This window comes from Chiloscyllium punctatum, chromosome 11 (assembly GCF_047496795.1).
Source record: "Chiloscyllium punctatum isolate Juve2018m chromosome 11, sChiPun1.3, whole genome shotgun sequence".
In the NCBI taxonomy this organism is placed as follows: domain Eukaryota; kingdom Metazoa; phylum Chordata; class Chondrichthyes; order Orectolobiformes; family Hemiscylliidae; genus Chiloscyllium; species Chiloscyllium punctatum.
The window spans coordinates 45226606-45252980 of NC_092749.1; the positions used below are offsets into that span (position 1 = coordinate 45226606).

General features: G+C 39.8%; 1 protein-coding gene across 4 annotated transcripts in view; it reads left to right on the forward strand.

Moving 5' to 3' along the window:
• Positions 1–26375, forward strand: part of hhat (hedgehog acyltransferase) — a 264425-nt gene that overhangs the window by 38451 nt on the left and 199599 nt on the right. For all 4 annotated transcript variants that reach the window (XM_072580734.1, XM_072580732.1, XM_072580733.1 and 1 more), the window contains exons 7-8: positions 470–641; positions 10201–10351. In XM_072580734.1, coding sequence (XP_072436835.1) covers positions 470–641; positions 10201–10351 — 323 coding nt within the window. The remainder of the gene's footprint in view (positions 1–469; positions 642–10200; positions 10352–26375) is intronic.

The following is a 26375-nucleotide window of genomic DNA, read 5'->3' on the forward strand; positions in this document are numbered from 1 at the left end:
TTCTGATTTACAGCATCTGCAGTTCTTTAGTTTTTCATTAGTCTGTGGAACTTTTTTCCCTAGAGTAGTGGAAATAGGATCAGTCAATAATTTTAAGACTGACTTCTTGACTGACAAGGGAGTCAAATGGTTTAGGGAATAGACACGGAAGTAGACAGCCTGATCATAATTAGATTACCCATGATCATGTTAAAAGTGGCGTAGACTCATGGGACCAGAAGGCCAACTCCTGCTCCTGATTGTTATATTAATATGCATACTATATGTTGACTTTATATCAGAGAAAAACAATTGGGGATTTAATAAATCTTGTTTGAAACTGGAATAGAATTTCCTTGATTGTCATGATTTTATAATGAATTTTGTTGGTGATTGTAGTAAAAACAAATAAAATGAGACAAGTAAGTACTTCTGTACTTCAAACTAGATTTACTTGCTATTGTTTTCTTTTTACTTCCAAATGAAACAGATGAGAAAACCAAAGGCGTCGGTGCCCAAAAAAGACCTTGCATGTTTGTTGCTGAGTGGAGTGCGCGTTTTGTTCTGGTGGTGTCTGACAGAGTGCATGCTTCAACTCATGTATATTCATGCAATTCAGCAGCAAGAAACAATATTGGAATCTGCCTCTTACTGGACTTTAGGTTTGTGCGATATCTGTCACTTTATAATAAAAGGTACAAATGATCTTGTATTGAAGAATATATTACGAGTTGATAGAATAATAAGATTGGATAGCAGTTCTTTGCTTTCACATGAGTGCCACAAGACACAAATGCACACATAGGCTATTCAGCCCATCGAGTCTGCTCTGCCATTTGATGAGATCATGGATGATCTTAATAGTCGTCATCTGTCTTTCCTCATAAACCTAGAATCCCTTAATGATTAAAGATTTGTGTGTCTCAGTGTTGAATAGACATAATGAGCCTGTCTTTACAGCCTGCTATGTAAAGAATTCCACAGACTACAACCCTGTAAGAGAAGAGAGTCCTCTTCAACTCTGTCTTAAATGGGTGATGCCTTATTCTGAGATAATGCCCTCTGGTTCTAGACTCTCTCAAAAGATGAAACAACCTCTCAGTAGCTACACTGTCGAGTTCCTAAGAAACCTATGTGTTTCAATAAGGTTTCACTCTTCTAGATTCTAGTGATGCCAACCTACTCAACTTCCCATAAGACATTCCCACCATACCTAGGATCAACCTAATGAACCTTCTTTGCACTACCCCCAATGCAATTAAATATTTCCTTCGTTAGGGATCCCAAAGCTGTTAACTGTTCACTTTTCCGACTGTTCTCTGTATCGTTTTAGTGTTACCTCCCTGATTTGATACTCCATTCCCTTTAAAATTAAGGACAACATTTCATTTGCCTTCTTTATTACCAGCTGAACTTTTATGTGAGCATTTTGTGACTTTAGCAAGAGGATTCCTAGATTCTTCTGTGCTGTAGTTTTCTACAGTCCTCTCCATTTAAATTGTATTGAGCTCCTCTATTCTTCTTGCCAAAGTGTTTAGCCTCACAATTTCCCACATAATCCATCTGTCAATTTTTTGCTCACTTGCTTAATATCCCTCTGCAAACTCTTTGTGTCATCCACATCACTTGCCTTCCAGCTATTTTTGTGTTATCTGCAAATTTGGCTATAGTTTATTTACTTTCCTCATCCAATCAGTAATAAATGTTGGAAATAATTGTGGCCCTAGCACTGAACCCTGTTCCACTTCACTAGTTATCATCCTGAAAATGCCCCCCTTTTCATAACTCTCTGTCTTCTGTGAGTCAACTATCTATCCTAGCCAATATACTACCTCTGAATCCTTGAGCTTTTATGCTAAGTAGCCTAAATTATTGTACCTTCTCAACTGTCTTCTTAAAATCCAAATATATTACATGCACTGCTTCCGCTTTATCCATCCTGCTGATGAGCTCTTCAAAGAATTCTAATAAATTTGTTCAGTGTGATTGAATCCCTTACAGGTATTTAAACACATACTTATGCTTAATTCTTAATTAGTTCAAAAATTCTGTAAGCATCGTGGTACTTTTGGCACATAGTTGGGAGTTCATTCAGTTTAGACAACGGACTGAAGCGACTGAAATCAGCAGCACTCCATCACTGATTAAATTCAAATCAACTTGCATACTTAATTTTCTTCTTCTTTCTTGAAGGTCATATGTCTTCTGTATGGAGCTCATATATTACATGGGCCTCACTGTGAGCTAACAAAACGTTATAATTGCTCTTTTCCATTGGCGTGGCAATACCATAGAACAAAGGTAGCCTGTTTGTTTTGAACTGAATCTGTAAGTTGTTTTGAACTGAAAGTTTCTACAGTTTAAGTTGATGAAAGAAAGTACTTGCATGTAAACAGTAGCTGTCACAAACTCAAAATATCCCGAAGTGTTCCACAGCCAGTTAGGTACTTTATGATATATATTTGCAGTGGTTATGTCAGGAAAATTGACAATCAGTGTGCACACAGTGAAACCCTCTGAATGCTGTGAATTAAATGGAGAATCAATATGTAGTGATGCTGGTTGAATGGTAATTATTGGGTTTGGACATATAAAAGCTATGTAAATTATTAGTATGGTCTATTTTACAGTTCTGTTATAGCTTGATAGTTGTAAACAGTGAACAGAATCACAACACCAATCTTGTTTATCAAATGGAAATTCACTTATTTTGATGAGGGAACCACGATTCACCCTTCCTTCCCATGTGCTTTAACTTTATCCCCCTCTCGTCCATCACCTCATTATATTCCAGTTACCCAACTCTCTTACCCACTTCCTTCAGCCTCCCCTTTAGTTTCATTATTCTTCTCTATATAGGACAACAAGCAGTGTCTTATTAAATTTGGTACGTATTGCCATTTTCTGTTGAAAGTTATAAGTCATTATTTTCCTACCTTATATATGACTTAGAATCATAGAGTTCGACAGCATGGAAACAGACCCTTCAGACCAACTTGTGCATGCTGACCAGATATCCTAAACCGACATAACCCCATTTGCCAGCATTTGGCCCATATCCCTCTAAACTCTTCCTATACATGTAATTGTACCAGCCTTCACTTTTAAATCTTTTCTCTCTCACCCTACATCTGTGCCCTCTAGTTTTGGACTTCCCTATCCTGGGAAAAGGATCTTGGCTATTCACCCTATCAATGCCCCTCATGATTTTGTAAATCTCCATTCAGTCATCCCTCAGTCTCTGATGCTCCAGGGAAAACAGCCCTGGTCTCTTCAGCCTCTCCCCATAGCTCAAACTCTCCAGCCTCAGCAACATGCTTGTAAACCTTTTCTGAACTCCTCCAAATTTCACAACATCCTTTCTGTAGCAGGGAGACCAGAATTGAATGCAATTTTCCAAAAGTGGTCTAACCAATATCCTGTACAGCTGCAACATGGCCCTCCCAACTCCTGTACTCAATGCACTGACCAATAAAGGCAAGTGTACTGTCACTATCCTATCTACCTGTGACTCCACTTTCAAGGAACTATGAGCTTGCACCTCAAGATCTCTTTCTTCGGCAACACTCCCCAGGACCCTACTACTAAGTGTATAAGTCCTGCCCTGATTTGCCTCACCAAAATGCAACACCTCACACTCAGCTAGATTAATTACCATCTGCCACTCCTCAGTCCATCAGCCCACCTGACCACGGTCCCATTGTACTCTGAGATAATCTTCTTAGTTGTCCCCTATAACCATCTATTTTGGTGTTATCTGCAAACTTACTAACCATTCCTTCTAAATTCACATTCCAATCACTTTCCAATGTCTTGCTGCAAATGCATATTCTGATGAAATAGAACTGTTGAACAATAACTGTTTACATTTGTATAGTACCCAAAGCTGTTTTTAGCCTGATAAAACTGCTACAAGTGGATCTTGAGTCAAAAATGGAGATGTTGTGAGGGGCAAGCAACAGAATGTTCAAAGAGGTGGATGTCTTTTCACCTGGTCTGAGCTTTCTTTGTATTAAAAGAGGTGAAACCTGTATTTTGATTTTGAATTAATTTTGACAGGGAAAACAAAGTAATGGTTTTATTCAACGGTTTCTTGTATCTACAGCTGCAGCACATGAAGTGTATAGTACGATTATTTATGCAACTGTGGTATATGAGGGTTTGTAGAGATAAAGAAAACCACCAGGGTTATGTTTCAGTGAGGGAAGGAAGAATTGTGTGCTTATAACCTACAGTTGCAGCCGGAAGAGATTGTGGTTTCGGGAGGAGGATTGGGTATGAGGATACTGTCATATTTGATTAATTCATTCCTGCAGTTAACCATAGCCTTTGGATTGATTGCTCCTGTGATGGTGATCACCATCTCCAACCTCAGTGTGAAGGCCTACAGCTGTGCCCATCTCCTGACTCTTAGATACTCTTGTTTCTGGTTCTGCAACACTTTGTCCTGCAAGAGAGAAGGTAGCATGTCAGTGAGTGTGATGCAACATGTTTGGATGATGTGGCTGCCATAATGCACACTGTGAAGCTTGTAGCACTGCTAAGTTTGAGAGGGTGAAGCTGTGAATTTCAGGTAAAATCACGATTGATAGAGATTGTTACTGGTGAAGGATGGTATATAGAGCAGTAAGTGCGATTAGTGACATATTTTGTGAGATATAACATTTGAAGATACTCCCTCCTGCACCAGATGTCTGTCATAACATTGCTGAATAGTTTGATTGGATGCTCCCAGAGTTGCAATGGGCCTCACCGGACACGTTGTTCAGTCCTGCCGTAAATCTCACCACAGCCCTTGTAGCTCAGACCCCTATAAGATTCTGATCATTATATTATCCACATATTCTTTCAGTGTTCTGGGTAATTATGTTTGGGGATTACAAAAGATTGGATTGAGATTTAGATTAACATATATATCCTAGAGTATTTGTGTATCCACCATGCTATTTGTAAAGTGAGCCTGACAATATAGTCATCTAAATGGTAATGAAATCTTGACAAAACAAGTTACAAAATACAGTATTGCATCTAACAATATCAGAAGAAAACTCCTTACTTTGAAGGTTAGTAATAAGTTTAAAAATCAAAGATTTGTTGAATAAAAGATCCATACTTGAGAAAGCAATCATTTTTAAATTGGACTCAATAGTTTTCCTTTAAAAGAAAGGAGACTGAGTGCACAGTACCAGTTTTTTTTTTAGTATTCTAAAATTTAGAGTATAAGACACACTTTAATGCAGTTTTGACACTTCTGAGTAAAAGTGCTGTGCTGTGCTGTGTTGGATGCTAGTTGAGTTGAATGCTGACAACTGAAGAGAAAACTGCTATAATTTAAAAAAATTAAAAGGTGAACTGAAATGTGCAATATCGTGACCAATAGGTGCAATGTACTCACTGCCTGCAAGGAAGTGGAGAAAGTCAGCAGTGAGGAAAGCCACAATACAAACAAACGTACCTGGTTCAGAAGCCTATGCAGAGTGGGAAAGAGCAGAATAGGAATATGTGTAAATAGGTACACTAATTAGAGGAAAGGTCACTGGACGCAAAACATTAACTTTGATTTCTCTTCATGGATGCTGCCAGATTGCTGAGCTTTTCCAGCAACCTCTGTTTTGTCTCTAATTAGAGGGAATGGGAGGATGGATAGTTTGTTGCCTACCTGGGAGTAAGATATATTTTGGGGCAGCTGGAGAGGAACTCGGAAAGAGAAAGCGATAATTGAGTTGTCATTGTACATGTTGGACTCAATACCCTACCTATGAACAGGCAAGCAGGATTGCTGAAAGAGTAGCAAGAGTAAGGCTCTAATTTAAATGCAAGACACTGAAGGTATTTAATTTTCAGATTTGGTTTCTAAGGCTTGAGCAAATTGGCATGGAGCAGATAGATCAAGAGCTACGAGGCCAGAGGGTTGGTGTGGGGGAGAAAAGGGTTCCTCTTTATTTTTGAGATATTGGCTCCTGTTCTAAGATTGGTAAGAATAATTCTGATGTGGCATGCTGAAGAAATGATCAATAGGAAGTGGTAAAGGCTTTAAAATAGTAAGGAGTGTTTTCTCTGGGGATAATACTGACAGAACAGAGCAGGAGGACTTAGGGGCAAAAGGAAGTAAGAGAGGATATTGATGACAAGACAATAAATAGTTATAGAACAAGGGTCTTAAAAAGTTGATTTAAACATAAAGAGAGCACTATTTAAACAAATGGAAGTGTCTGTACAGCAGTAAGCACAGTCAAATAAAACAGAGGAGTTGGAGGCAGTCAAGCACTGGGAGCAATAGGCATTACAGAGATATTAGTCGAGCGTGTGGTGCTGCAAAAGAACAGCAGGGCAGGCAGCATCTGAGGAGCAGAAATCAATGTTTCAGGCAAAAGCCCTTCATCAGGAATGAGGCTGGGAGCCCTCGGGGTGAAGAGATAAATGGGAGGGGAGTGGGGCTGGGGGGAAGGTAGCTGAGAGTGCAATAGGTGGATGGAGATGGTGTAATGGATGTGGATGGGTGGGAAGGAAGATGGACAGGTCATGAGGGCAGTGCTGAACTGGAAGGTTGGAACTGGGGCAAGGTGGGAGGAGGGGAAATGAGGAAACTGGTGAAGTCCACATTGATGCCCTGGGGTTGGAGGGTCCTGAGGCAGAAGATGAGGCATTCTTCCTCCAGGCATCCGGTAGTTGAGGAATGGCGATGGAGGAGGCCTAGGACCTGCATGTCCTCAGTGGAGTGGGAAGGGGAGTTGAAGTGTTCAGCCATGGGGCAGTGGGGTTCAGGGGTGTGGATGTCCCAGAGATGTTCTCTGAAGCACTCTGCAAGTAGGCGTCCTGCCTACCCAATGTAGAAGAGACTGCATCGGGAGCAACAGATACAGTACATGACGTGTGGAAGTGCAGATGAAACTTTGACGGATGTGGAAGGCTCCTTTGGGGCCTTGGACAGAGGTGAAGGGGGAGGTGTGGGCATAGGTTTTGCAGTTCCTTCAGTGACGTGGAAGGTGCCGGGAAGGGAGGGTGGGTTGTTTGGTTGGGGGGGGGGAAGCTGTGTGGACCTGACAAGGTAGTCGTGAAGGAAATGGTCTTTACGGAAAGTGGATAGGAGTGGTGAGGGAAATATACCTCTGGTGGTGGGGTCCATTTGTAGGTGGTGGAAATGGTGGAGGATGATGCAATGTATACGGAGGTTCGTAGGGTGGAAGGATTTGGGGGGGGGTTCTGTCGTTGCGGTTGGAGGGGTGGGGTTCAAGGGTGGAGGTGCAGGAAGTGGATGAGATGCGTTGGAGGGCATCATTAACCATGTGGGAGGGGAAATTGCAGCCTTTAAAGAAGGAGGCCAGCTGGTGTGTTCTGTGGTGGAAATGGTCTTGCTGGGAGCAGATGCGGCGGAGGCGGAGGAATTGGGAATAAGGATAGCATTTTTAGAAAAGGCAGGGTGGGAGGAGTTGTAATCCAGGTAGCTGTGGGAGTCAGGTTTGTAGAAAGTGTCAGTGTTAAATCGGTCACCGTTAATGGAGATGGAGATGGAGAGGTCCAGGAAGGGGAGGGAGGTGTCTGAGATAGTCCAGGTGAATTTAAGGTCTGGGTGGAATGTATTGGTGAAGTTGATGAACTGTTCAACGTCCTCATGGGAGCACAAGGTGGCGCCAATGCAGTCATCAATGTAGCGGAGGAAGAGATGGGGAGTGATGCCGGTATAACTGCGGAAGATGGACTGTTCCACATAGCCGACAAAGAGACAGGCATAGCTGGGGCCCATACGGATGCCTATGGCTACCCCTTTTGTCTGGAGGAAATGGCAGGATTTGAAGGAGAAATTATTGAGGGTGAGGACCAGTTCAGCCAAAAGAATTAGTGTCAATGGAAAGGTATGGTGGGGACGTCTGGAGAAGAAACAACGGAGGGCTTGGAGGCCCTGGTCATGGCGGATGGAGGTATATAGGGATTGGATGTCCATGGTGAAGATTAGGCGTTGTGGACCAGGGAAACGCCTATTGTGGAGGGCATGGCTAAGAAAGATCAGGACTGGGAACAAAACACTGTAGGGTATAGTACATAATAGATGAAAAGATAAAGGGAGAAATTGGAGAGGTGAAGTAGCTGACAATAGAAAAAATAAAGAGTATTGGCGAGTCTAAAATAAAAGCCATATAAATGGAGATAAAAGATGATAAAATATCCATTATACTATTGATGTAATCCACAGATCATCTAATAGATAGAAGAGAAATGGAGGAAGAAATATACAAATGTTCTTCAGAATTAATAAATGTAAGGATAACCATGGTGAATTTCAAAAGCCCTGATGTACATTGGACAGAAACAGTACATAAAGGAGATACAGGAATTGAGTTCTTGTGGTGTTCACAGGACATTTTAAAATAAAATATGTAAAAGCACAACAGCTAAAGGTTCTGGATTTGGTAATAGGGAATGAACCAGAGCAGAAACGTGAAGTAAAAGTTGGGGAATATCTAGGTAATAATGTCAATAATATTTATATTCTTTCAAGTGCAAGTGTGACAAATAAACAAATTAATAGATTGGAGAAAAGGTGATTTTGAGTGGCTGAGAATGAAACTTGCAGGAAACAAAATTGGCAAAATATGTTGGCAAACAGCAATGTAGAATTACAATGGGAAGCACTCATTTAAAAAAAAGTGTTCAACAGAGTGCAGCAAAAATATGTTTCATTAAAAAGAAAGAGCAAATTAAACACATGAGACTCCACGGATGAATAAAAACTTAAGGAAGCAGTTGAGAGATAGCAAGAGGTGTGCAATAATTATATACACCCTGCAGAGGAATGCATAATTAAAGAAGTTTTTAAAGAGATTAGGCAAGAAGTCAGAAGTACAATTGGGGAGGCAAAAAGGAACTATGCAATTAATGTTTTTAAGAACATAAGCGAAAATAGTAAGATATTTTACATACAGGCCAATAAAGAGGGAAGGTTGTGATTAGAATTAAGAGGAAATACCACAGCACATGCTGGAGAGATGGCAGAAATGTAAAGTTGTTATTTTATTTTGTTATTTGCCAGGAAATAGCAAATGTAAAGATGACACTTAATGGTAACTTGAATAATGAGATAAGTACAAATGCCATGCATAAATAATGTTGTACCAATGTGTCTGATCTGAGAAAATTCCAGGCTTAGACAGGCTCGGCCCAGCCAGTCCATACAAATATTTCAGCTTCACTTGAAAGACACCTATTCAATTTGCTTCAACCACTCCCTGTGGTAGTGAATTCTACATTCTCACAACTCTTTCGATAAATAAGCTTTGTTTCAATTTTCTAATATATTTATTGCTGATTTGCAGTGATGGTCTAAAAAATTGCTTTCCTCTCTTCCTCCTCTCCCTCAAATAAGTGAAAAGATTGTTTCTATATTCACTCTTTCAAAACCTTTCATTATTTTCAAATACATTTATTAGGTCACCCCTCAGCTTTCTCTTTTTGATATCTTTTCCAAGAACACTACCCATTTCTTATATCATCCTTTATAAATCTTCTCAGCATCAGCTCCAGTCCTGCAATATCATTTTTGCAATAGCAATCTGAACTGCATGCAGTACTCAGATGGGGACTGAACTAAGGCTTGATACAAGTTTAGCATAACTTCCCTCTTTTTTTCAATTGCAGACAACTGCTTGGTTTGTTTTAGTAAAGGCCTTGTGAACCTGTGGCAGAACTTTGTAGAGTTATATTTATTTCTTTTCCAACAATCCTTTGTTCCCTTACCCCACCTAAATTTACACTTTCCATGTAATGTCACTCTTCTATTCTGTACACATATTTGTGTTGAAATTCATTTGCCAATTATTTATTTCCTTTGTAATTTGTTGCAGTCCTCTTCAGTGTTGACTATCCCTCTCAATTTGATGATCAGCTCCAGAGGTAGAACTTGTGTCCACATCATTAAAACAAATCAGGAACAGTCTTGTCCCAGCAGTAATCAGTGTGAAACATCACTCCCCACCTATTGCTGTTCTGAATAATTACTCTTTAATCTCAAATTGTATTGACCATTACATATAAAATACCGAGTAATAGTTACGTAGTTTATGAGACCATATCTCCTCTATGTTTAACAGATCATGCAAAATATATTATTATTCTATTCATACCACAAGAGGGCACTATTGTTACATCCATAAGTTAAACTAATGTACAGAGAGGTTTTGGGAAGTGAACAGTTCCAATGTAGATGATCATATCTTTCTCTCCTAGGTGGCCTTGGTTTTGCTCATACTTTATTTTTCTATATGAAATATCTGTTGTTTTATGGCATTCCATCAATTATCATGCATTTGGATGGAATTGAACCACCAAGATTGCCAAGGTGTACCAGTAGTTTGTACAGTTTTACAGGAACATGGAGGTAAGTCTTACAGTGTGTATTTTGAAAGTCAAGGTTAAGAACAGAATGAGATCTTGCAAATTCAGCTATACTAATTTCTGACTCATTTACAATAATGTGATTATTATTTCCTCAGTATATTTTGCCTCAGAAATAATTTTACAAGATCGTTTTATACATTTCTTCTGAAGTAGTCACATTGGACTCAATGTTGTTTGCTTTCTCCCAAGACGTTGCCAGACCTATTCAGTTTCTTTAGATTAGATTAGATTACAGTGTGGAAACAGGCCCTTCGGCCCAACAAGTCCACGCCGACCTGCCAAAGTGCAACCCCTACATTTGCCCCTTACCTAACACTACGGTAAATTTAGCATAGCCAATTCACCTGACCTGCACATCTTTGGACTGTGGGAGGAAACCACAGCACCCGGAGGAAACCCATGCAGACTCAGGGAGAACGTGCAAATTCCACACAGTCAGTCGCCTGAGGCGGGAATTGAACCCGGGTCTCTGGCGCTGTAAGGCAGCAGTGCTAACCACTGTGCCACCGTGCCGCCCTTCTCTAGTATTTTCCCTTTTTATTTCATTAATTCAAAGTTTGTGCTTTAAAATAAAGCTGTTTGGGGTCACTTTAAGTTGATGAAACATGATGTTGTGTTGACTAAGCAGATGTGGCCAATGTATTCTTGGCGAAGTGCAGCAAGACCCAGGCCTGTGGCAGTATAAGAGTGGCTCAGCTGTGTAGGAGGACAGGAAGAAGAATGGAAGGACAATACTGATAGGGGACTGTTTATTTAGGGGTCAGGCATTTCTGTGACTGCCAACATGACTCTAGGACAGTTTGTTGCCTCCCTGGTGGTAGGATGAAAAGAATGGCTACGGGACATTTTTCTGGGGCAGGGCAAGCAACCAGAGGTCACGGTTCACATTGGTATCAGTGACCCTGCATGAATGTGAATGCACAGAATGTAGTTAATAAGATTGGGGAGTTACAGGCACAGATTGCCTGATTTGTTTATAATGTTGTGGTTATAATAAGCCCTCACTTAAGGAAGGCTTATCTGGATGTTAAATGTTCCCAGTTACAAGGTGCTCAGAAAATATAGGGAATGGAAAACACAGAGTAGGTAACATTTTTGGTTTAAGGATAGCATAGCAATAATGGAGGAAGAGAATGTTTCAGAGGGTTAAATTAATACTGTTGCTGTGGCTAAAATGAAGGGATAAGGATGCTCAGAATAACATACAGGCCATTAGCTAATGGGTGGGAGGCAGAGAAACAAATCTGCAAGGAAATTACAGAGAGGTGAAAACATCATAGAGTGGTTGTAAAGGGGGAACTTTCATTACCTGTATGTGAATGGGGTTAGTGGTCATGTTAAAGGGCGGTGAGGGAATGAGCATTCATAGATTGTATTCAGGAAAATTTTCTACTGTAGAATGTGTCCAATTCAAAAAGAAAGGAGACCCTGCAAGACCTTGGTCTTAGGAATTGGGTGGCCTAAGTAGATCAAGTATTAGTGAGGGAAAATTTAGTGGACAGTGATCATTTTGTCATCAGGCTTAGGGTGATGGCGGAAAGTGACGTTTGTCAATCCAGAGTAAGAATGATCAAAGCATGGCGAGCAGATTTCAATGGGGCAAGAACTGAATTGGGCCAGACAGACTGGAACTAAAGGTTGGTGGGTAAGTAATAGCTGGATAGTGGGCTACCTTCAAAAACGAAATTGTTTAGTCATAGTCAAAATATATTCCTTTGAATGGGAAATGTAGGACAACAAATCCAGAGCTCCCTGATTAACAAAGGAGACAGAAATTAAGACGACAAATGTGATTATGACAGATGTCATAAGGCAGATAAGAAGCAAAGAGGAAATTAAAAACACAAGCTGACAGCTAACATAAAAGGAAATTCTCTGAAAGCATATCAGTAGTAAAAGATGGTGGAAGGAGTAGTGGGGGGCAGGTTAGAGATCAAAAAGGGGTTTTACAAGCCTAGAGAAATGGTTGAGGTATTGATTAAAAGCCTTACATTTGTGTTTACCTCTGAGGCAGAGGCTGCTCAGATAGTGGTGATAGAGGAGGAAACCCAGTTATGAGAAGAGTTTAAAATTGAGCACAGCCTTGTGAAGAAAGTTATAGATCATGAACAATCTAGAACTTCGAAAGGCATTGCCACATTGGTCAAGTGAGCAGAAAGGTACCAGATGGAGCTCAGTGTGAAAAATTGTGAGGTGACATATTTTGCCAGAAAGAACATGGGGAGACTGTGTGAAATAAAAGATACTATTCTGAAGGGCATACAAGTGCAAAGAGACCTAGGTGTATATGTACGCCAGTTACTAAAGGTGGCATGGCAGTTTAATAAAGCATGCAGCATTCTTGGTTTCATAAATAGGGACATATAAAATACAAGCAGGGAGATTATGATTAATTTACATACGACACTGGTTAGCCCTCAGCAGGAGTACTGTGCACAGTTCAGGACCCCATACTATAGGGGAGAAAGTGAATACATTGATTAAAGTATAGAACAGGTATGTAAGAGTGGTTCCAGATATAAGACATTTCAGTTATCAGGAAAGATTGGAGAAGTTGGGACTGTTTTCCTTTGAGAGAAGAAGGCTGAGAAGAAATTAAAAAGTTTTCAAAACCATGTGGAGTTAGCTAAAAAGGTGAAATTGTTCTCGCTCATAAGCAGATCAAGAGCTTAGGCACAGTTTTGAAGTGCTTCGCAAAAGGAGCAAATGTGAGGTGAGAAAATAAAGTTTATTACAGAGGAATATCAATTATCTGAATATCGGATTATCCAAAGGAGATCTCGAGGTCCCTATAGAAACATTACTTCAAAGGCATGTTTCCAGCGCTGATCATGTCTTTTGTTTACTGTGATTAAAAGTGAACTTGGCTTACTGAAATGCTGCTGAGAACAGTCCTGGACATCGATGGGAGCACAGGCACGGTCTCCAAATGACTGACCTCCCGCCTTCTCTCTCCCTCCCCACACTTTCCCTGGAGTTCTATACATGTGTGTACCCTGAACCTCCCTCCCCCAGATAATCTCTCCAACGTTGTCCTGTACAGGGCAAAGGAGGAACCTGTCCAAGTGTCCTGCAGTAATCTTGTTGGTGTTCAGTCTGGCTGCCCCAGAGAGGGGTTGGTGGTGGACTGGGGGGGGTTGCACAGGTGGTGGGCGGGGGACAGTGTTGGACAGGTTTGGGGAGGCGGGTAGGCGTACAGGTGGGGGCGAGTGGGGATGAACGTGGACAGCGGTTGGCATTGGATGGTTTGGGGCGGGCGTGGGGGCGGTGTTGGACAGAGTTAGGGCCTGGGCAAGGGGGGTGGATGCAGGCGGGGGTGGGGGGGGTGTGTTGTTGGATAGATATGGGGGTGGTATTGGATGGGGTTGGGGGCTGGGTGGGGAGGGCGTGGTGTTGAACAGTGTTGAGGACGGGGTTGAGTGGATGGGGCGGGAGGGGGGCAATGTTGGATGGAATTAGGGGGCAAGTGTGGGGTCAGTGTTGGATGGGGTGTGGGCGGGGTTGGACAGCATTTGGGAGTGTGGGGGCAGTGTTGGATGTGGTTGGGGTGGGGGTGGCGGGAGGTGTTGGACTTGGTTGTGGGGCGCGAGCGGGGGCAGGCGGAGGGGGCGGGGTTGGGGGAGACAGGTGGGGGCGGTTGGGGGCTGGCAGGGTTCGGTATTGGACGGGATTGGGGATGGGGGGATGGGGGGGTGGTGTTGGACGGGGGGGGGGATGAGGAAGGGGCAGGGACGCACGGGATGTAGGGGAGGAGGAGGGGATTGGGGGCTTGCGCGCAGTGTGTTGCTGCCTAGTCTCGTGAACGGGGAACAGACTTCACAGAAAACTCTGAGCCCCAGAGGAAAGGCATTGAATCAATTAACTGAATAATCAATTATCTGAACGTAACAGTGCCCGTCCATCTCGTTCAGATAATCGAGATTCCTCTGTACATAGTGAATAATTAGGATATGGACTGCAATGTCTGGAAGTGTGCTGGAGGGAAGTTCAATTGAGGCATTCAATTGAACTTCCTGAGAGAGATTGGATAATTGTTTTTATTTAAATAATGTGCAGGGCTACAGGGAAAAGATAGGAGAATGATGCTGAGATAACATAATTAGAGACCCCATGCAGGCGCAATACACCAAATGGGCCTTCTACTGCACTGTTCTATTAAAGAATCTGAGTCCAAGTTTGTTTAGAAAATAAACCGATCAACTTGAGGGGAAAAAACCATGCTGATTCATATTTAAATGTTGCAGAGGGGTTGGTGCAAGGTGAATAGGAGCTAAAGTGCTACTGTGCACTGAGTTTTGTTATATATTGTTAGTATGTAGTCTGTAAATGATGTGCTTTTACAAACACGGTAATTGTGTTAAACCAATTTAAGGCACTTTTAAAAAATGTTGCATATGTGAAAAATCTAAAATGAAAACAGAAAACACTTAAGTAAACAGTTCGCCCATCAAGCACTTGCAAAGAGAAGAGACTTTTCATGTATATGTTGTGTTCCTGAAGCAGAAACTCAGGGTACATGAGAATAAAATCAAAGCTCTTGATTATCATTTTTAATTTTCTAGAACTGGCTATTATATCACAGTGTAACTGAGGATTTTCTTTTGACAAAACAGCTTAAATAATTTAACATCTACTCAAATATGGTGGTTTGACATTTTTCAGCTGTTAAAGAAACTCCAAGTTATTTTTTTTTAAATAGTAAGGAATATCCTGAACAGAAATAGTTTAAAAAAAAACTCTCTAAAACAGTTCCCCATTGCAGAGATTCCTGTCAGAAATCTTTTTGTGATGATGCACAAATTAGTTTAAGCAGAAGTTCAATCTGGATTGTTGTTGGCACCCAAAAGAGGTACTCAGCCTGGATCGCTAAATGTTCTGAAGAAGCTGCTTTATGGAATGAACTATCACCTGATGTAGTTGTAGACAAGTAATCTGTTAAATATATAAAAGATCCATTTCAGTGGAGTAACGATCAGGCATTCAGTTTGATGTTAATTGAAATACTGCAAATGCATTTGATGCAATTTGTATTTGCATATTGATTACAGCCAGAGTTTCTCTCACAAACAAACTATATAAACTAAAAGGAGGAATTTGAAAGTTATGACAATCTTGCTTCAGAACTTGAAACTTCTTGTCAAAAAAACCATTGAATACAGAAATGTGCTAACATAAAGAGACAATCTAATCATTGTCAAATGCAGGCAAATATTGGTCTAAATATACAATAGAGAAATAGAAACTCACTAACAATTAAGTAATGCAAAACAGCAATTTGAAGGTCAGGAATGAAAAAGAACTTTGCTTGCAAAGTGCAAGTTTGTCATTGGCTCTTATGCTGATTGAGAAGAACACCCAGTCTACTAATGTGGTGAGCATTTTCCCAGTGAAGTCATTCATTATCAAGGGAACCAGTGTATTTTATTAAGAATGTATGTCACTGAATTAATTACAGACAGTAAGATATATAACAAATGACACCTTTTGATATTTGCAAGCGTGTGTATGTGTGTGTGCACTTATACATTGTGATAGAAAGTATATGATTAAATGTAATTTTGACAGTTTCGATATCAAAATGGTGGCATATTGATGTTGGTTACTTTTGTGAGGGGTCTAAAAACAAAGTCAGAGAGCTGGTAACTACAAGTTTCCTGGAGTGTTAATGGAGTATTGTTTGTTTATACTGTGAGGTTTACAAGCAGTAAGCACTGAAAGGCATTTGCTTGTTTTTTGCTTTAAGGTAATCAGAGATTGGTTTCATCTTAGAAAAACTCAGATTGAATAATTTTAGAAGAGACATGATTCGGGTCAGAAACAAGTATAGTTTTTCTCCTAGGAAAAAGTAAAGGACAGTTCAGGGAAAACACAGTTACCTAATGTAAACATTTACTTTGCAAAACTTCCAGACCAAGACAGTTCAGTTAGAAATCTCCAGATTATCATAAGACTGTGAAAGGCTAAGTTTTCAGTTTCATAAGTATTCATGTGAGATTACTTTACAGTTCACAGTATAACTGGGCAGTCACAGTTAAGTCAAACCGAAAGGTTTGATGCCGAATGATAATTTCTCTTGATTTGAAATGTTATAAAGTAATGGTTTTGTAAAAAGATGAGATTTTATAATGTGTTTTGGGTTTTAAGATCTTTCAAACTGTTTCTTCAAATTTAGATAGCTTAGTTTGTTTTTTTTTCAGTTTGTGTTATGAACTTCAGTTTCATTGTCAAAATCTGAAACCTATATGTTTGTTTTATTGAATGGCCACCTTGTTAATGCATAAGAAGACTGTCGAGCCAGTTTTCATTCTGGGATCTGACATGTCCAGTACTAACATCAGCTGGGATCATAACAATTAGACTTTCACTAGATTTGAGCTCATTGAACTTAAGAGGAATTCTATGTCACTTTTAAAGAAACGGGGTGAATGGAGGCTCTGAAGAAAATGCAGGAGTATTGCTGTGAAGATTAGATTTAAAGATGGCTTTGAGTATTGTAAGAGTTTTCTGTGAATGGATGACATTACATTGAATCAATTGAAATCTTTGCAAACGGCTAGGCTAAGAGAATTAAAAGATAAGTTGAAAGTTAAGTAAAAGCGCAACTTCATAAGGAGCATATGCTTTAAGTGTTTATCCAACATTTAGAATTAGAAAAGTGGAAACCTGAAATTGAGATGCCAAAGCTACAGTTGGCTAAGATATGGTTAGAAATGAAGGGAAAAAAAGGAAAAGGAGATGAAAATAGGAATGGAAAGGAAGTAAGACTAGGAAATAAGAAAGATTGAAATGAAAAGGGAGGAAAGAAAAAACACTAATAGAAAAAGAGATGGAATTAAAGCATGAACTTAAGAGATCAGGCAACTAGCCAACAGGAATTGGCCAGACAATAGCTTAAAGTAAAGAAGTAAAGTAAAGGTAGTATTTGAGAGGATAATTCTGATTCCAGTGAGGGATTTGATTTAACTAAAAATCTGTTTTAGATTTTAAATCTAAATTTACTGAGACTGGAGTCTAAAGATATTGCACCTCATTTGAAAAGGTAGTTGGACAGATGTTTGGACCTCAATGTTAAAGAGTGCTTTGACTTCTACAGCTGTGACCATATGTGCAAGAACAATCAGCAGATTGTGAAACTGGAAAAAAGCAATACTATGAACTTGTCCCCATAGTTCCCGAAATGTCGATTTCGAAGCTACTTGGATGCTGCCTGAACTGCTGTGCTCTTCCAGCACCACTAATCCAGATTCTGGTTTCCAGCATCTGCAGTCATTGCTTTTACCCCATAGTTTAACAATTAGCATTTAGAACGACAAGAAAAAATACACAGTCAGAAATTTGCAGAGTTTGCAAGAGAAAAGAAAATGTTGTAGGATCACTGGTTTCAGTTACTCGAGCTAAAGAAGTGTTTTAAAAATCTAAGGGAAATTATGATTATGGAAAAATTCATCAATAGCATTCTTGAAATCCTAAAAATGCATGTAGATGAGCTCAAGTATCAAAATTCTGAGAAGCAACAGTTCTGGCATGAAATCTAACAGAGATTTTTGTATCAATATGGAAATTAGAGGATTAGAATATCTGAAGGTGGAAGAAGTACTAGTCCTAGAGACCAAATAGGAAGATGCCACAGTATTAAAGGAGAAGAGCTAGAACCAAAAACTAAAGGAACGTAGCAAAAATAACATGCCTCTGTTGTAGTAAAACCAAAGTGCTTGAAGTTAAGTGGGAGCCCAGTTATGGTAGCAGAAAAGTCAAAGGAATCTTTAGAAAAGGGGGTATCAGGAAAGAAAATGGACATTAAAACTGTAGCAGTGGTAGAAATTGAATATGTTCACTTTAAATGGGAGAGAAAAGAAATGATTTCTAGCAGTCAGGAAAATTCTTCATCGAATATTAATAGAGAATCAGACCACAATAGATTCTGAATACTTAATTAAAATGAGAGGTATTTCCTTACTGAGGATTGGTGCTGAGTCAACTGCTTTTAGTCATTTATATAAATGATTTTGATGTGAATATAAGAGGGATGGTTAGTAAGTTTGCAGATGACACTAAAATTGGAGTTGTAGTGGACAGTGAAGAAGATTGCTTCGGAGTACAACAGAATTTTGATCAGATGGGGCAATGGGCCATGGAGTGGCAGATGGAGTTTAATTAATTCAGATAAATGTGAGGTGCTGTGTTTTGGAAAGACAAATTAGGGCAGGACTTATACACTTAATGGTAAGGTCCTGGAGAGTGTTGCTGAACAAAGAGACCTTGGAGTGCAGGTTCATAGCTCTTTGAAAGTGGAATCACAGGTAGATAGGATAGTGAAGAAGGCGTTTGGAATGCTTTCCTTTATTAGTCATGCGTTGAGTATAGGAGTTGAGAAGTCATGTTGTGGCTGTACAGGACATTAGTTAGGCCACTTTTGGAATATTGCATGCATTTCTGGTCTCCCTGCTACAGGAAGGATGTTGTGAAACTTGAAAGAATTCAGAAAAGACTTACAAGGATGGAGGGATCTGAGCTATAGGGAGAGGCTGAGTAGGCTGTAGCTATTTTCTCTGGAGCTGAGGGGTGATCTTACAGAGGTTTATAAGATCATGATGGGTGTGGATAGGATAAATAGACAAGGTCTTTTCCCCAGAGTGGGGAGTCCAAAACTAGAGGGCATAGGTTTAAGGTGAGGGGAAAGGTTTAAAAGAGACCTAAGGAGCATGAATATGAAAGGTTTGGAGGGATATGAGTCAAGTGCTGGCAAATGGGACTACATTTATGTAGGATATTTGGTTAGCATGGTCTAGTTGCACAGAAGGATCTGTCTGTGTGCTGTACATCTATATGACTGTATGATCATGAGATGTGCAATAAACAGTTCCCAAATTAAGTGTTATGTGAATAGCCAACTCAGGAATTAATTCAGAGTCAATACCTGAGTGTGATTACTTTAAATAAGTAGGAAGTGAAACAAAAATATCAGAATAATTGGAATAAACTATAAGAGTAAGGATGTTTTATGTCAATCATTCAGGGCATTGGTGACATCACATCTCAAATACACTGTGCAGTTTTTGTTTCCTAATTTAAGAAAGGACATAAATGCATTTTAGATGGTTCGGAGGAGATTGATACCTAGAATGAGAAGGTTGTCTTATGAAGATAGGCTGGGCTTGGTTTCACTGGAATTTAGGAGAGTGAGGGATAATTTCATTGAGTGTATAAGATCCTAAATAGTTTTGACAAGATGGACGTGGAAAGGATGATTCGTCTTAGTTGAGTCATGAACTAGGGTGCACTACTTTAAAATTAGTAGTGGTTCTTTTAGGACAGACAAGAGAAGGAATTGTTCCCCCTGAGGCTTGTGATTTTCGATCACTTTGCCTTAAAAAGTGATGGAGGCTGGGTCACTGAATATTTTCAAGACAGTTCTGGATAAATTCTTGTTAATCGGGTGTTTTGGACTAGGCCAGACCTCTGAAAACAATTTTAAACAGGTAGCCCAGACTGTAATTTTGCTATTTGTTTAGCTAGATGTATAGTAGATATTCCCATTGTAAATTAGCTGGGTCGACTGCCAAGTTTTAAAAAACAAAATTTATTTATAAGATTCCAGAATGAAACACAAAGAGCAGAAAATTAGAATACCCAATAACTTATCCTGTCCAAACCTGACTTAATGATGTTGTTCCAAAAACACACACAGCCCTTAGCACAAACAGTAAAGAATGGCAGAGGCTTACAGTTTGCAAGGAGAGAGAGCAGTCCAGCAACATGTTTCACACAACCCCTGCCGTAACTAAACTGAAGTTCTGAACTGAACTGCCCAGCTAAAGAGATGGCCACACCCCCTTAACTATATTGTTTCTTTAAGACATGAAAGGCTTAGGCTTGAGGTATCATCTGTTTAGGGGGTAAACAAAAAGGGCCCCAATAAACCATTCATCTCTGCACCAACTCAGCCATTTTGGAGCGTAGGCAGTTTTACAGTCCCACTGGAAAAAAACCAAGGATGCAGTACCTTTTGAGAAAAAGGAACAGCTTTGAGAAAAGGACTAGCTTTGTGTCACGGGGGAACCAAAGCCTAATGGGATAGATGGGATTGTGGAATTCAAACCAAAAAAAATCAATCATGATCTTTTTGAATGGTAGAGCAGGCTTAAGGGACCAAATGGTCGACTTCTGGTTCTATTTAGTATGTTCACATGTTCCAGCAATTAACCAATCAAATCATTGAGGCATATTGTATTCAGCCCACCTGAGAAGAACATTTACAGCAATTTACTAGATTGTTTCATCATTTTAAATATGCATAGAAATTAAAAGGAAAATTAAGGCAGGGTTTAGGAAACCACTGAAAAGAAAAGGGTTATTTCTGAAAAGGTGTGTCTCTGGAAAGAAAGGATTAAGGAAAGTGATGAGAAGGCAATTGGATTGTTTTATTGAGCTTATACATTCTTAATGTTCTTTTTAGGTTACATATTTCGCGCATTCTGCTTAAAGTTGGATTATACATAGCTCGAGCTATCTCTTAGTTTACAAAGAGTACTCATTCACATTTGTGCTCATGTGCGGACAAGTTTCATATCTGGCTGATTTATTCTTGATAATAAGCTAGAAAGCCAGAGACCACCCATTTTAAGTATTTCCTGGACCAATAGCCTCATTTTTAGGGATCAGTTAACTGATTGGATATTTTTGGGATTGCTGTCCATTTAAAGATGTTTCCACTGAAACGCTGTTGTTAGATTAAAGGGCCAGAAATTCATCAGTGCCACTGAACGTGGTGGTTACTGGGGACTGAACCTGGAAGGATTGGCCCTAAGGGTGGATGGATGTTACTGCTGGGAACCCACCTTTATGCAAAGTATGAAAGTTGCACTCACCCACCTCCCCACAAGCCTGCTGAGATGCCAGCAGATTAACCAGGCTGTGCATGTGCTTTCTCAGATAGCGGAGGACCCAATCAGTGCTAAACTGCCTCTGTTCATGGGAACAGACCCTTAACTGGCTCAGTTGATTTCCTGGCAGGAGGATCATCTTGTGCTTTCCGCATCATTGCTTGAATGAAATGGTGGCGGGAAGATGATGAGCTATGCAGCCACCACCCCCCCCCTCATCATTTTTTAGCTGCTCTGCTTACCAGCTTGTCATCTTAACTGTGTAACATCAAAGAACAAATAGAACTAAAACAAAATGAAATACTGCTCTTTCAGAATTACACAGTGTGACTTTTTGAAATGAAAATGAAGTAATCCTGCTTTATTCCAACAGAAATGGAATGCAACTGTAAGAAACTCAGGTATTTTTTTTAGCTTGTTCCAACTAGGAGGAGGTAGTGGTGTAATGATCATGTCACTGAATCTATAAGTCAAAGGCCCAGGCTAATGCTCTAGGGAGTTGGGTTCAAATCCCACCTCAGCAGTTAAAAAATTAAATTAGAAGCATTAAACCACTGTTGTTTGGGTGAAAGCTCACCTAATTCATTAATATCCTTTAGCAAAAGAGATCTCCCAATCCCTACCTGATCTGGCTTATGTGCAAATCCAGACCCAAAGCGATGTGGTCACTTTGAACTGATCTAGAAAAGCACTCTGCATCAAGCCACAACAAAATCTTAAAAGAGGGATGGGTGAGCCTTCAAGAAGGGGGCACACCACCCTTTCTCATGGTTAATTAGTGATGGGCAATAAATGTTAGCTCATCCAGCAACACCCTCCACTTGGGTCCGAGTATACAACAAGTAGCAGGTATTGGGAGAACTTGGGGTACTGAAAATGTGTGACCACAATCGAAACCTTAACATTGTAGTTCTAAACTGAATATGGAGTTTTTCAAGCTGATTGTTAACCATCAATCCATATATCGTCATTAATTTCTTGTTTGCCACTGGACTCCGTACTGAACAAGCAAACTGACAGGCTTGTGGAAACGGTGTTCATACACTTAGATCAAAACTGGCATCTTGATCCGTGTAGTCACTGAGTGTGATGTCAGTAAATTAAAATAGAAATGTGTTACACTTGGTTTACTTTTATTCCATATTTGTTCAACAACATGTTTGTGTTGCATCTTTATGAATACGAAATACTTCACTGTAAATCGGTTGCTTTCAGAAATCATTATATTCCCTCTAATGTGTTACCAGTGCTTACATAACAATAAAGATCCAATTTGTTCAACATAGTTTTTAATGGATTTGCCAATGAGAAAAGGCAGAAATCATTATAGTTGTTCAACTTCATCTTGGAAATTGGCTGAAAGATTTTACATATTTTCATAGGACAAATAGATATTGAATTACATGTATTTTCTACTGTGATATTGATATGGAACACTGAGTTAAGTATTTATTTCAGAGTGGTAAAATAAACAAAGCTGTACTGAGAAAATCAAATATAGTTCTGTAAATTATTAATTTTTCTATGCTTTTTCCCTTCTTCAATCCTGAAAGTGCTAATCTTGCCAAGAAACCCATAACACTCACTCCATTGTTGCCAAATGTCATTTGAAGACAATGCAAAAATGGCACTGTGACAATAAAAACTTCGTAATTCAAAGAAAAAGGTCCTCTATTTTAAGAATGGCAGCGTGTTGGATTAGTACCCACAATATGATGACTTATCAGAAATTTCTTATGAAAAATACTTTAAGACCATATTTACAGCTTGAAACAGTGGAATCTGTTCATCAGAAGAAGTCTAATGACTACAATCACAAACATTTCTACCATGCTCACAAGTACAAAGGAGTCTATTTAAGGTATTTAAATAATGCAGAAATTCAGAGGGATAGAGACCATGGTCTGCACTAAATCAATAATGTGGTGGAAAGATTTTTTTGAAAGCATGTATACATGTTCAGGAACAAATCTAATACCCATGATAAGGTAGCTGAGAGAGTGCTACAAGTTGTAGTACAGAGAGCAGTGAAAAAGTAAGATGGTAGTGAATGACTGAAAAGTACTTTATATAAGATATATTTGGAATCCATAAAATAGGGTGTGCAAGACTGAAATAGGAGTCTGATGAACAGAGATGTGGCAAAATAGATTGTAGTTTGCATGAGAAAATGTTTTGTAGCATTACACTTGATCTGCTATTCAGCAGTAGAAAGTCAGCAATGATAGATAGGTAAAGTCATGATGTATTAAAAGGCAAGACAGACATTGGTGGATGATATAGAAATCAAAGAGTGTCTTGGTGACAGATCAGGTACGAGGGAAGAACTGTAAGTTTAGCATCAACTTTCTAAGGTTTGTTGTACCAGCTGTGACCTTGGTGTCAGTCGGGAAAACATACAGATTATCACCAACAATCTGTTCTGGTCCACCCAAATCGATGTGACAATCAAGAAAACACGTCAATGTCTCTACTTCCTCAGGAGGTTAAGGAAGTTTGAAATGTCTACAAGGACTCTTACCAATTTTATAGATGCACCATAGAAAGCCTCCTATGTGAATACATCACAGTGTGGTATGGCAACTGATCTTCCCAAGACCGAAAGAAACTGCAGAGTCGTGAACACAGACCAGTCCATCATGCAAACCAGCCTTCTATCCATTTGCTTGCATCTGTACTTTGTGCTGTCTCGGGAAAGTAACCAACATAATTAAAACTCCTCTCACTCCAGTTATACTTTTTTTTCCCTCCCTCTTCCGTCAGCTAGAAGATACAGAAGTTTGCATACGTGTACAAATAGATGCAAGAACAGCTTCTCTGCTGTTATCAGACTTTTGAACAGACCTGTTAAATGTTAATTCTGATCTCTCTCTCTCTGCACCTTCTCTGCGACTATAACACTGTATTCTGCTCTCTGTTCTGCTACCCTGGTGCGCTTTGTATGGTATGATCTGCCTGTATGGCATACAAAATAACACTTTTCACTATCTCAGTACATAGGACAACAATCAGTCAATCAATTGATCAGAGATATGTTGATGTTTGCAGAAGCCAGAGAAGATGTAATTTCCAACATTAAAGAGCTTTTGCTCATTTAATTCTTAATATCATGTAGGCTGTTGGAGACTATGGCATCAGCTGGGGAAGAAAGTGGAGAAAAAAAAAGACTGATCATCATTGGATGTGCATGAACCTTCTCCTGGATAACATTGGTGAGGAAAAGTATGTTAATGACAGAAATGAGAAGGAATTCCAAGGAATAGATTGTTTCAGGTTTATTCTTGATTTGGCTATCAGAATTGTGTTGCTGCATTGGTTCGACTGCTGCAGTTTGAATTACATAGACTACTCATTATGTCTTATGAAATGTTTAGCATAGTACTTTAATTTGAAGATTTCAGTTTAGTTACAGGGGTCTATTGAATTTATTTTTTTCATTTCAGCTATTTAGGGAAATGTCTACTAATATGAAAGAGTTAAACATGCATTAAACTCTCTGGTTGTTTATAAAGAAACCAGACAGCACTGTTAGTTGTTAGGTGGCCTGTGGACTCCTTTGATCTTGTTATTGAAACTCCTGTCCTTTCTTGTCTGCTTTGCATTTGTGTACCAACTCGCATCATTAGCTTTGACTGTCAATGGAGAGGGTGAATAGGCAACTGGTTCCTTGACTGCAAAGTGCTGCTCTGTGCTAGCAAGATTAAAAACTCAGGATGTGGAAGATCAATATCTCAAACTGTCCTGTTTGATTGCAAACAGTAGTATAATGCCTTTTCTATCACCCAGCATTTACTTGCCTTTATAGTTTATTTTAGTATTTGGTGAAACACTGAATCCAAATTATATTATTTTCACTATTGCAATTATTTTCAATTAAGCTTGTAGTTTGCAGTTTTTTAAATGTCATGTGTAAACTAACTGAATAGTTGGCTTTTATGAAGCCAACTATTTATGTAGTCTGTAGTTCCTGATAAACCACTTCTGCATCCATCATTTAGATAATCAACTAAATGTAATATCTCCAAGTATGCAGATTATGCAAAGTTGGGGGAGAGATTAAACTATGTTGCAGAGATGCTTCAGTGTGATCTGCTCTAGGCATTAAGGCTGCAGTTCACTGGATGTGGTGTCAAGGAGTTCTGTCAAAACTAGAGTCAATATGAATCACTGGAAAGCTCGCTTGTAGTGGGAGCCATATCTAGCATAAAGGAAGATGGTTGTGGTTGTTGGACGTCAGTCATCTCAGCTGCAGGACATCCTTGCAAGAATTCCTTTGGTGGTCTCCTTGTTCCTATCATCTTCAACTGCTTCATCAATGACCTTCCCTCTATTATAAGCTCAGAAGTGTGCATGTTTGCCAGTGATTGCACAATGTTCAGCACCTTTCGCAACTCCTCAGATAATGAAGCAGTCCATGTCCCAAATGCAGCATGATCTGGATAATATCTAGTCTTGCGGTGACAAGTGGCAAATACATTGCCTGACACTTGTGTGGCATGAATGACCATCTCCAGCAAGAGAAAATCTAACCATTGGCCTTTAGCATTCAATGGTGGTACTGTTACCGAATCCCTACTGTCATCAACCTCAGGGTCATCAACCAGAAGCTGAAGTGAATTAGCCATATAAATACTATAGCTACAAGAGAAAATAAGAGGCCAACAATACTCAAGCAGTTTGCTACCTTCGGACAAAGCAGTTCACTTGATTGGCACCACTTCCATAAACATTTACTTCCTCCATAACCATTCACTCCTTCCACAACCATATCTGAGTGGCACGGTGGTTCAGTGGTTAGCACTGCTGCCTCTCAGTGCCAGGGACCCATGTGCAATTCCCGCCTCAGGCGATTGTCTGTGTGGAGTTTGCACATTCTCCCCGTGTCTGTGCGGGTGCTCCGGTTTCTTCCCACAATCCAAAGATGTGCCGGTTAGGTGAATTGGCCAAGCTAATTTGTCCATAATGTTATGTGTATTAGTCTTTGAGGGAGTGGTGAGGGGAATGGTCTGGGTGGGTTACCCTTCGGAGGGTCAGTGTGGACTTGTTGGACTGAAGGGCCTGTTTCCATACTGTAAGAAGTTTTTAAAAAAATCTACACTGTGTACTGCAGTCATTCAGCAA